A 12,853-nucleotide genomic window follows, 5' to 3' on the forward strand; every position below is an offset into this window, starting at 1 on the left:
GAACTTGATCAGCAGGTTCAGGGCATTGGGGGGAGTTAGACGGGAAAACAGCTCTTTCCAAGAAGGTACTAGACTTTCTTATAACACCACACAATGGCTTCAGTGTTTAAGGAATGTCTGCAGGACCCATGATGTGGTCCTGTAGACAGCATAGCACCTGGAAGTAGCAGATGCAGGAGAGCAGTTTGCAGAGCCATGCCGTTTTAAGCATAAGCTTAAAGGATGTGTCTGGTTCTGAGCTCCCCAGTTCAAGAAGGACAGGGAACTACTGGAGAGGGGACAGCAGAGGGCTAGAAAGATGATGAGGGGCCTGGGGCTCCTCTCTTAGGAGGAAAGGCTGAGGGACTTGGGCCTTTTTAGTCTGGAGAAGAGAAGACTGAGGGGAGATCTGATCAACACCTATAAATACTTAAAGGATGGGTGTCAGGAGGACGGGGCCAGACTTTTTTCAGTGGTGCCCAGGGACAGGACAAGAGAAAATGGGCACAAAATTGAATAGAAAAAGTTCCATCTAAAGATGAGGAGGAACTTCTTCACTTTGAGGGTGGCAGAGCCCTGGAAGAGGCTGCCCAGGGAGGCAGTGGAGTCTCCGTCTCTGGAGACATTCCATACCTGCCTGGACACGTTCCTGTGCAACCTGCTCTGGGTGGACCTGCTTTGGCAGTGGGGTTGGACTAGATGATCTCCAGAGGTTCCTTCCAACCACATATCATTCTGTGATTCTGTGATGTTCACTCCAAAGACAAATGGAGGGCTGTGTGCCCCGGAAGGTCTCATGCTTGGAAGCTGGGACAGGAAAGCCTAGCAGGCACCTATGGGAATGGTCCACCCCAATCCCAACACCACACCAGGTGCCACAAAACCGACGTGGGGGCTTGGCTCCACTTCACTTGCTCTCTTCACGTAAACCCATTGAACTGTGACAATCCGACAAGACTGCGTTTCCTACAGATCCAGTCAAATGGAAAAATAGACCAGATAAAGCAGATCGGACTTGTCAGAAACCGAGGCACTGCCACAACAGCCATATATCTTTCCCGATTTAAAAGCCAAGCCCTGAGACTCTCAGAAACATGGTACCCTGGGGCTGGGTGAGGATGAGGAGGGTTCAAAAAGAGCATGTGCGAGAGGTGAAGCGCAAGGGATGCATCCAAGAGGAGAACAAACGCTGAAGGTCAGAGTAGCAAGCACATGAATGGCTAACTAATGTACTACAGCAGCACCACGGGGCACAGACACAGGCACACACGTCCTAGCAAACTGGAAAGCCATAAAAGTCTATTATAGCAAATCAAACAGCAGTCAGCATGACAGCCATTAGCCTGAAATGAATACACGAGAACTTAATGAGCTCTGTCGAGGCCAGCTTGGTGAATTAAGTTGCCAATTCTAGCAGGATTCCCCCTTTTCTTTACAGACTTGAAAGCGTCCGCGCCGCCTCGTTGCCTTTTGACAAGCAAATCACGGGGCGCCCTTGCCCAGACGGGATGGACGATTGCGCTGGAGCAACGTCGCTCTCCCGACACGTGGGCCCTCACTCAGCTATTCCAGGCAGGTGCCGGGGATGCAATTAAGACATGACAAGTGCAGAGGAAATGTGGCATCAGCCCATCGCAGGAGCGATCCCCAGTCTGGGTGTTCGGAACTGCTACGACCCCGGAGGAGCCCACGGTTAAACTCTTCCCCTCTCCCCGTGCTACGGAGGAATCGTGTCCGCAGCCCATGCCCAGATAAATTCCCACTCTCAAATCAAGCAGACTGTATAAAACACCAGGAAGGGTATTTAGAAGCAGTATTGTTTTTAAAGGTCAGTTTACTTCATGTTCCATTTATTTATGCACACTCTTCTTTTGACTTTCCTACTGCCACACAATAGCAGTGAGGTTTAAATAGCCTTTCTGTTGCTGCTCCATTAGCTAGGACAACTGCAAATCGATACACCCATTTATCTCAAAATTAAAAAGAGAAAAACCCTCATTAGCTGCCAATTCTGCACAGAGCCAGCCTATACAAACCTGCACTAGCACTTCTGCTTAGCCTACTCGCCATCCCTGTGCTCCAGTTCCTGTTTATTCATTAGCTATAGGATCTTCAGCTTGGGCTGGGTGGTCTTTGAGACATATTTTGCTACCTATGTCCTCACTGTTCACCCTGGCCTGAGCTGTCTGGAGCATCAGGGTGACCTGGGGACATTGTCATCCCCCTACCGTGACTGGCTCCCCAGCCTCAGCTGCATCCAAGGTGTCCCCTGGCTCAGGAGACTTCAGCTTCTGAAGGCACATCCCCATGCCACATCATCTCCAGCTCTGAGTACTTGTGGACAAGCAACAGGGACAACCTGTGGCCCAGCAAAGCTCTCAAAGCAAGAGGGTATCTCTTCCTCAAGAGCCATGCCAGCACATACAGAGTAAATTGACTGCTCATATGTCCTGCGAGGATCGTCCTTAGGTGGTGGGACCCCATCCCTTGCTTTCACAGTGTCTGACAACGAAATGCTGTCTCCCCAACAGAAGACCAGAAGTGCCTCCAGGATACTGGCTGAGCAACAAGTTTGTGGCTCATTACCTCTGATCGGCTGCCCTTGGTTAAAGATCATGGGTAGAAACTGGAAACCAGCACATGATGCCTGATAATTAGATTAGGCCACTCTCCAGAAAAGCACAGCTCTGAATGCCAAGTGGCAGAGCGGGTGCACTGGGGGGAGCACCGTGCTTGCTGTACCCCAAACAATTAGACAGTCCTGGAAATCCCTCCCAGCAAAAGCACAGCTCACGTGCAAAGCAACGTGATGTGCAAGAGGCAGGCTCTGGGGGTCAGCCTCCTCTTCTTTTATTTGTTTTTTTGTCCAGATCACCTGCCTGCGGTACCCTTTCCTCAGCCAGCCTTAATTTTCCAAGCCAGCGCTGGACCTTTGCCCTCCCTGCTGTCCAGGCTTGACACAGGTTAAGATCAGAAATGTGGAAGGCTTAAGAGATTTGCCTTATCAATATCAGCTCCTCGAGCAGAAGCGGAGAACAAGAGGACGTATGGCACCACTGCTCCAGGTATAGAAACACCGGGGCTTAACACTGCACCAGTTCCCAGGGGAGACACAGAAACCCACTTTCCATCCCTCTCTCTCTCTCCCCCCCCCCCCCCATGGAGAATGGAGTTCTCTGTACCAGGTGCTGTAAATAGCAAAATCAGAGGTAAATGTGAGGGCAGGGGAGAGGAGACTATTCTCCTTCAGTCCCACTCACGTTCCTTTGGCTTTGAGGACCTCAGTAGACAGGCAGCCACTGGGAGGAATGGCCACCCATCAGCTTCCAGAGTAGAAAGGCGAGAGCAAGGAGCTGCTCACGGAGCTTTTGCCAACTCATTTCTGCATCGCTCATGCTTTAAAGAGGAGAAGAAATGACTCTGACCCAGTGTCATTCTCAAAGGGAGGTTTCAGATGACTTGGCGCAAGGATGAGACTAAAACTCCCAGCTCATAGATCACAAGCAACCTAATGAAGAAACCTCATCCTCACAGCAGAGGGACAGGGGAAGATCAAAGCCCAGCACAGCAGGGCATCAGCAGTCAGCATATTAAATAAACTGTTGTAATACAATCGTTTGCACCTCTCAGTTGCTGAAGGCTGCTTGATTTCACACACACAGGTGCACACTTGACCTCATATACACCCTGAGGCATGCTCTGGGAAAAACGGGCTCTGCCCTGGCACCCGGGTGCAAGAGGGAGAGGTTTCCTCCACTGGAGGAGGTGAAATGCCCTACTAATCCCCTATTTCAAATATAATACCCCAAACCTTGTCCTCCTAGCACCAGCAACAACCTTTTGCTCCACATCTAAATTCCCATCAGATCTGTAAGTTCTCAGCCTATTTCTGCTAAGCTGAGCTCTAGGTGCAAAAGCTCTCCCTGATGGGCTGACTAGGTGTCAGCTCCTTTGCAATGGGTCAGCACAGAGAGAGAGAGGCAGAAGGCTGTGGAAACTCCATCCGTGGAGACAGTCAACACTTGGCTGGCTAAAGCCCTGAGCAACCTGACCTAACATGAAAAATTCTCTCTGCTTTAGTGGGAGCTTGGGCCAGATGATCTTCTGTGGTCCCTTCCTACCTACTTTATTCCTAGGACATCACGGGACAAGTCCTGCTATGGAGGTGTTAAAGGAAACCATGAGCAAGGGCAGAAGCCTCTGGGCAGGACTCTGCCAGAAATCAGGCGTTTGGAGAAATATTTAGTCCCACCTCAGGTCACCCCTGTGACAAGAGCTGTGCATCCCCCCGCCCCAAAGGAAGAGAAAAAGAAACATTCCCATTTACAGCTATTTTCAAACTTTACGTTTGCGATGGGAAAGAGGTCACCAAGGCTGCAAAGGTTCCGATCTCCAAACCTTCTCTTCCACTTGCCTTCCCCCAACACCCAAAACGCCCTCACTTTCCTTCTGCCCATTTTCAGACAATAACGTCCAGAGGTTTAATCCTCCCCCCCGAGCACAGTGAGGGTCCAGGACAGGAGGACAGTCCCATAACTTTGGTGGCCCTCAAGCAGCCGGGCAGACAGCTCTGTGGTGGCAACCAGGCAGCAAGCATAGCCACCGAGGGAAGACCCAGAAGCCAGGCTGCCTCGGGAGGCGGCGGCAGCGATCCCTACCTCTGGGATGCGGACACTGTAGGGCTGGTTGTGGAACTGGGGGGCATTGTCATTCACGTCTCCGACTTGGATGTTGACCGTCCCTTTGATCACCTGCGGCCACAAGGATAACAACAGGAAATGGGTGTCAGCTTTACGCATGGATTTAAAACCTAAAGCAAGCTTGTGGCTGCTTTTTCTGACTTGGGCTTTTGGCAAGCAACGACCATGGTCCCGCTCCCCAGACCTCCCCCCTCCCAACCCCGGGCACAACGCAGAAGAAGGTCCCCTGGCAACCCACACTCATCCTCCCCGCTCCCTTCCGCCCGTGCCGCAGACCATGAAATGAGAAGTCACACTTACCCCTTGGCTGTCACTGACAGAAAATTCAACCGTGAATTCTGACTTAGTCTGAAAGGGAAGGAGAAGAAAAACATATAATTAAAGATACTGTAGTGTTTATCTGCAGATGGCAGGCTTGGGACTTTTAGCCAATATTATTACATGCAAAATGCTTTCAGGACCTTCAAGAAGAGAAGAAGTGCTTGAGTGCAATTACCTGTGTTGAGTATAAAATGCAGAGAAATACCGATGCCAGCGGGGCTCCAGTGTATTTCACAGGCACGGTGGGGAGCTGCTCTGCCATGGGTCAGGAAGACGTGGGGACTAAGGAACCCACTCCCCGACTAACAGCCGAGCCCTTTAAACAGACAACTAGGCTAAAGCAGATGAGAGGAGCCCGCTGTTTAACCTTCTGTGGCGTGCCAGCAAGCCCCGGCTCTCTTTGCACGCCCTCCCCATCCCCAATGCTGCAGGCAGCAAGAGGGAATAAGCGCAAGGCAGAGAAAAGCAGTTTTCCACCCACGGTGTTACTGCACCCCGGCACCATCTCCCACTGCAAGATACAGGGATGATGCAAAACGAGAAGAAAGTCCGAAGAAAAAAAGCTGCGCGATTAGCTTTCGTTCAAGGTGACGATACAACACAATCTCACCAAGGGCATCTAAATCTTGCCGCTGCTGCTTCCCCAACTTACCCGCCGAGCGGCAGTTCTTGGGATATCACGTAGCTGCAAACACCGGGATAAGCCCAGGGTCTGTAGTAAGAACTGGCTGAAATCCCATAAACCCATTTAAAAAAAAAAAAAAAAAAAAAAAAAGCCTGTGCAGGCCTCTCTGCCCCTTAATTGCTCTAATTAAATTAAGAGCTTGGTCTTAAATGACAATATACTGAAGTCACTGGTGCTGGGGTGAGGGACAAGTGGGGAAGAGGGGATCATTTTAGTGGCAGGGCAGGGAAATATTGCTAGTGGAGGCAGAGCTTCTCTTCCTGACCTTTCTTTTCCACCAACCATCATTTTGCTCGCATTTTACCAAGAAATCATGCAGGGACAGACCACACCTAAGCATGATCTGCATTTTGGTTCCTCTAGTCCCAGCAATTCCTTCCCTTCTCCAGCATCCCTTCCCACCTCGAGCTGCTAGAGCACAGCAACTTGATGTCTTCAAAAAATCATGCAGGAAAAGCTGGAAAGGAAGCTTGAAATGGCTCTCTCTGCTGCAGATTTGGTTGATTTATTGCTAGTAAGAGCAGCTCAGGGACCAGCAGCAGCCACTGGTACCCAGACCAGGAGCTCTGCTTGCACCAGGGTAGCAGTTTGTCTTGGAGAAGGCTCTGGGGAAGAGCTCACCAGAGCGTACACCCTTCCTGCCCCGTCCCAATCCCCCCTGACTGAACAACAGGGGAATTCAACCTGAGAAAGCCTTTCCTAGCTCCTGCCTCGGGGCAATGCTTGCAGGCAGGAGGAAGAGCCGAAATACCGACACAGAGGAGAGCCTCTGCTTCTCGTCACATCCCACCCTACCGCATCAGCATCTTTCACCCCCCTTGCCCTCTGCCCATCGGTGCCACCACAAGGGACAAAGCAGTAGGGAAGAAAGGAAAAACAAGAGAGAAGAAACAACCTGTTGAGCATTTACTTCTAAAAGCTTGATAAAATAATCAGAGAAAGCTACCACATGCTGATTTATGTCTCTACCCTTCACTTTAGCACATACTTTTTTTAGACTCAGGGTGTGTCTTTTTTAAAAAACCTGTTTTCCTTCTAATCTTTGTGGGAGCGAAAAATCTTTCGAAAATCGTTTTGCCTCTATACATTCACTCCTTCCTCTTTTTATCTATTTTCCCTTTTCCTGCATCGTTTACCTTACTAGGACTGCCTCTACCTTTTCGAGTCTCTCTCTTTCCCCTCCACTGCACAAGAATTTCTCTCTTGCTTTTCTTTCCCCACCACTTTTGTTGTGTGTCTTTCTCTCCCCTGACTTTTTGATCGCATGCATCCCGGTCAGCGCCTTCTGCTCCCAGCGTGCTGTCCACCTCCATCCCTTTCCTCTCACGCCATCCTGCTTCCTCCACCATAAATCACCGTTTACACCTTTCCTGTATCCATACCAAGCTACGCACAGGTCTGTCTTCACCCTCTTCCATGCGCTGCTGACTTTGAGCCCCTGAAATAAGTTGATGGGTGCAGGTTCCTCTCCCGGTTCAGCCTGGCCACGCGTGCAAGCTCTGCTCAGCTCCTTCCCTTCCCGCCCTCCACCAAGACACCTAAAAATCTATCGATCACCCTCCTTAGCTTAAGGCTGTTATCATAAGTATTGGGAAGCTGCAGGCATTTGAATAAGGGAAGATTTATGACTCATGCCAGCAGCTGTTGGCACAGGGAGGTGGAGGGGAGAGGGGTGAAGAAAAATGTTTTATTTTTCCAGAGCCTCGCTCTTTAACGCTGGGAAATTGGGTTTGCCCTCCCCCAGCCTGAGGAGCATCCACTGCCTCGCTCCTCCGCATCCTCACATCTGGCTGGCTCCAACCGGGACCACCAGTGCCTGAGGTGTGCTAATGGGTTTTATCTTCACAGCGCTGCTGCTGGCAAAGGACGTACTAAACACGGGCAACAGGAACACAGGGGAAATTAAGAACGTTTCCCCCAAGTCATACAGTATTTTCTCAGTTTTACCATGCTCATGTCTGAGCACCTGTGCTATCGCTTCCTCCTCACTCCAGGAATGCGGCAAGGCCCAGGGCTTTTGTAACACAGGCACCTGGATGGGATATCATCTTTGCACACCAAAACTACCACTGAAAACAGGGGCGTGAAACGGCCTCGAGGCAAAAATCCTACCAAATTTAGCATCCAGCAGCCTGAATCTACAACATGATGAAAAGTCATTATGAGATTGAACAAGCAGGTATACCGTTTAAAACAGTGTATGAAGAGATGTGAGGTAAAGGATTTAATTGGAGTATAGGTTTAAAGAGGGAGCCTGCAAGTTTTCCTGAACGTATGAACGTCCTGATCTTTGGTAGATCATTTTCATTTATTGTTTTCTTTACTTCTAAACTTGTAAATATTATTCTGGGATCCATGAAAACCAACAAGCCAGATGAAACCAGCACTCCCTGCTTATTCCCTGTGTCCCCAACTGAGCTGGCGACAGTGACAGGGTGGCTAGGGACAGACTCTGATGGGGACACATCAGATGCCTGGAGAATTCCCAACTCTGCAGGGGAGCAACACCCAGGCTGCATCTCAGCTGCTACAGAAGGTGGAGGGTCACCATTTATGTGAGCAGAGATGCTTTTTACCCTCCACTCAACAGAAAGCGGCGTTACCTCTCTGTCCAAGGGCTGCCTGAGCCAGACAACACCGGTCATGCTCTCCACTGCGAAGAACCGGCTGGCCTCCTCCCCAACCACGCCGAAGACCAGCGGGTCATTGTCCAGGTCCCGGGCCAGCAGCTGAGTCACTGAGGAGCCTGGGAGAGATGGAGAGGAAAGAAATCATGAGTGAAATAGGATAGAGTTGGGGGGAAGTCCTGAAAATATTCAGGTCTTCTGCTTTCCTCCCTTAAGTCATCCCCAAACTATTTTCCCACGGTACTACAATGCTTCAAACACTTTTACAGCAGCAACAGGAGTCAAGCTGTGCGTCGTCCTACTGTTGTCTCTAGCACAGATAAATCATACCCACAGCTCCTCTCCTCCCTCGCCCTTATCAGAAGAGAAAGTCACGTTAGCTCAGGAGCAACGTGGCAATCTCAAGCACTAGAGACAGTGGAGGAACTCACCCCTCTTCTGGGTAAGCACGTACCAGCCTCCTTCATGCTCTCCCCTACTGAGGGGCAACACCAGCAGATACAACATCTCCAGGTGAAAAGCAAACATCCCAAGGCCAAGAGCACGGACACAATGCCCACGGGCGCCTCAAGCCTTAGGCATTTGGTAGGGCCTGGGGCCAGACACAGACCTGGAGTTCATTTTAAACGCCGCAGCTGCTGCAAGCACTGGTCTTTTTGGCATATGTGGAGCCCATGCACTCGGAGAGAGTGAGAGATGCTGGGACAAATCCTTCACTGCCTTCTACCAAAACATGTTTGAAAACATCTTCTGCAGCATCTTGAATGCCCCAACCAACAACAACCTTACTCAGCCATCCCTCACGGGCATGCAGTCATAAATGTCTCTTCCTGACTACACCCAAGAGGCAACCAGGACCCTCCAAAGTTGCTGCATGGGAGCCATGTGTCTTGTTTGTGAACTCCATGCTGCTCCCAGAGTAGGATGGCTTCTACTGCTCTGAAAGCAAGGGACAGACACCACCCTTGGAGATCCATTTCAGCCCCTTAAGAACCTCCTCAAATCGTTTTGGGCCTGTGACACCTCTGAGCACATTCAAAGACTAGTGTGGTAGATCAACCATCCCCCCGCAGCAGAATAAGGGAGAAAATAGGAGGAAAAACACTGGTGAGCGGAGATAAGGGTGGGAGATCCCCTGGCCACCTGGCCCCAACGATGGAAGAGGGGGACAAGCTCCACATGAGCCAACATTGGCAGTCTGAGAGCACCCTACAACCCCAAATCATCTGGTCAAGGATGACCTACAGAAAGAGGAGGGAAGCTCCAACAGACCAGAGGGGAAACGTGGCGGCACAGCTTGGTGAGCAGAGCAATTACCAACCAGTTGGCCTGACATCAATCGCAGCTGAAATAATGGAAAAAGCTGATATGAGATTCCAATAATAAAGAATTAAACGATAGGAACATAATTAATGCCAGTCAACTTGATTTTATGGAAAATAGGCCTTGTCAAACAAACCTGATTTTATACTTTGATAAGATTACAATTTTGGCAAATAAAGGTAACCGCGAAGAAATAATAGACTTTTGTAAGGCATTTGACTTAGCACTGCGTGACTTTCTGATTAAAAATTTAGCACTGTACGATACCGATGAAGTGCTCTCGAGCGAAGAGCCAGCTGCCTGGCAGGTCCCAAGGCCACCGACAGAAGCTGGGGGACATCCTAGCACGACGTAAAATTGCTGTCGCTACAAACTCAGGTGACAGTACAGAAAATAACAGGGATGACCAAGCAGCCAGGTGAAGTGCTTAGTAATCTGGGCTTGTTTGGTAATAATCTGTTCTCACAACCCTGCTCCAAACGTCCTTGAAAAAGGCTGGGGGATCACAGCTGCAGAGGAAGACATCACAGGTCCCTCCTCCCAAGTCACAGGCGATGGGACAAGAGGAAATGGCCTCAAGTTGTACCAGGGCAGGTTCAGATTGGATATTAGGAAAAAATTTTACAAGGAAAGGGTTATTAAGCCTTGGAATGGGCTGCCCAGGGAAGGGGTTGAGGCACCATCCCTGGAGGTATTTGAAAGATGGGTTGATATAGCGCTTAGAGACATGGTTTAGTGATGGGTTTTTTATCAAGGTTTAGGTTCCATGCCGTGGTCCGCAGAGTCACAGTGCAATCTGAGCACTTGGAGAAGTGACTTTAGGGCTGTATAGCTGGTTCTGCCAAGGCTGCAATTCTGCAAGCTTCTCGGCTGGCTGCATCGTCTTCGGGACTTAGGTGCAAGAGGAAGCCACAAAGGCTCAAGAGCTAGCAAAAACACTTTAAACTTAACAAGGACTTTAAAAGCTTGGACTGTTTCATTTATGACAAAAAAGAATGAGATGACTCAGGCCATCTTGAGCACATCTATGAAGAGGACAAAATGTAATACTTAAACGATGACTATTCCAGAGCAAGAAAACACAGCAAGACTCAATGCCCGAACCCAGACAATTTTCTATTTGGAGAAGGAATAGCAGTTTTTTTAAAAAAGAGCAACTACAGTTAACCACTGGAAAAAATATTCCTTCCACCAACACAGTTGCAAGTGAGTGACGGCTCACGATCAAAGACATTTTGGACAAAGACCGAAAAGCAAGAGTCCCCCCAAATCACTGAGATCAGCTGGTTCATCTGCAGTGCTCCCATCTCTTCAGTGAAGCCAACACTGGATTGACCCTACACTTTCTCAAGCCTCAGAACCTTGATATAAAAAATGCTGCTACCTCGGTTGTATTTTGCAGGACATCTGAATCCATGCTTAGCAAAGGTTTCTTTGCCCCAGAAGATGGACAAGACTACGACCATTCCCATGACAGTGACAGCCAGTAACTAGGACAAGATAAATCCAGGGTCATGCCTCCGTTCTGCCAAATTTAATTGGAGAAAGACTTTCCTCCTTTACATCTCATACAAAACCCCTAGATCAACAGAGTATCTGCAATTCCCTCCAGAACTGCAAATACTTCAAACCCCAAAAGGTTTCAGTCTCGGTCGTAACTCACAGTGGAAGGGAAACGATCTTAAAAATCCTGCTGAATAGGAAAACCATGTCCCAGCCAGTTCTAATCATAGTCACATTCATGGTTTGTACGCTGCAAACCCACTTGCACAAAGAAATCAGCCAGCAAACGAACATTTAACTCTTCTCTGTCTCTCTGCATTACAGCTACCTCCCACTGTCAGGGAATTTCGTTCCTAAATTCAGGATAACCTGGAGGAGGTGGCAAGGCATATCCGGGCAGAGTGCATCATCCCACCTGCATTTCTCACTCCTGCCAGTCTGCAGACATGCAAAGTTAGATTTTTGGGAAACTGGGAAACAGCACGCTGGGCTTGTCCACGCTCCAGTCCAGGCATATCAAAATCAAGGACAGACTTAACAAGTAAAAGAAGAGGGGAGGCAACATTCAGCACCTATACCCTCCTCAACTTTTCTTTCTTTTTATTTGTTAGAAATAAGAATCTTCATTAAGAAATAAATAGGGCAGCTCGGAACATTAAAGCGTAAGCTGCATGTTGTTCTCCTATATCACGGGAAAATACCTTCTTAAACAAACCCTCGCAAGTGGGACACCAAACACTAACAGCTATTTCACCCATTCTCTTACCTGTCCATCAGCCAGCAATCACCATCCTAATTTAAGAGCACCTCCCAATTCATCATAGAAAAACAAAAAAAGAAAGCATAAAATACAAATCAAAATAACAAATTAAAGATAAGATAATGAGAAACAGAACTCTGAAATAAGAAATGACACTTCACAACTGCTTTGCCGTTTGTTATTTTGATTTTTGCGAGCTTTGCCCCGGAGGAACGCTGAGTTTAAGCACGTAGTGCAAACCAGGCACGCAGGATGCAGTGAGAGATGACCACAGCAGAGCACGTTGGGCTCCCTCGCCCTCTGTGATCATCAGACTCCAGATCGTGGGGTCCAAGATAAAAGTTTGTGGGAACCACCTTCCACCAACTCCTTTAGCACCAATTCATTTAATCCTACTTCCCTCCCCACCCCCCCTCAGTTGACCCCGCCAGGGGAGGAGGAGCAGACTATCTGGATAGCACAAGGCAAACACACACAGCTGGAACATCTAGGCTGCCGTCACCGTTCAACAGATCCCTAGAAATCTCATTTTCCAAGGTGATCGCAGGGAAGGTGCTGTTGAACCACCCATAGATAAAGCCAAACCAAGGCGAACGCCCCACCCAGTGACACTCAGCTCCGCAGCTGGACTCCACGCTCGCTTTCATGGAAGCGACACGGGAATTGTCAAAGGATTGCCAAAGCAGCGCTAACACCTTCGTATAAAGGTGTCTGTTATCGCTGGGAAACCATCGAAAAGCAGAGGGTCCCACTCCGACAGGGCGTGCAGAGCCCAGGGAGTACCACATCTGCCAGAAACCCCTCTGAGGATGCTGTTTGAGCTGCCACAAGCCCACGTGCCAACCTGGCTCTGCCGGGGGCTGAGGAAACAGGGACAAATTATCCTTCTGCGGTGCAAAGTTATAGGCTCCATTTGTTTCCCCTCAGGAATCAGACAGGGCAGTTAAGTGTCTTG

General features: G+C 49.2%; 1 protein-coding gene across 1 annotated transcript in view; it reads right to left on the minus strand.

Annotated features, from left to right (window-relative positions):
• The window catches only part of CDH23 (cadherin related 23), a 215,742-nt gene that overhangs the window by 163,919 nt on the left and 38,970 nt on the right, over positions 1 to 12,853 (minus strand). Inside the window, exons 4-6 of the mRNA XM_074154966.1 lie at positions 8,289 to 8,431; positions 4,980 to 5,027; positions 4,638 to 4,730 (exon numbers count right to left, since the gene is read on the minus strand). Of these exons, the coding sequence (XP_074011067.1) occupies positions 4,638 to 4,730; positions 4,980 to 5,027; positions 8,289 to 8,431 (284 nt within the window). The remainder of the gene's footprint in view (positions 1 to 4,637; positions 4,731 to 4,979; positions 5,028 to 8,288; positions 8,432 to 12,853) is intronic.

This window comes from Numenius arquata, chromosome 10 (genome assembly GCF_964106895.1).
Source record: "Numenius arquata chromosome 10, bNumArq3.hap1.1, whole genome shotgun sequence".
NCBI lineage: Eukaryota > Metazoa > Chordata > Aves > Charadriiformes > Scolopacidae > Numenius > Numenius arquata.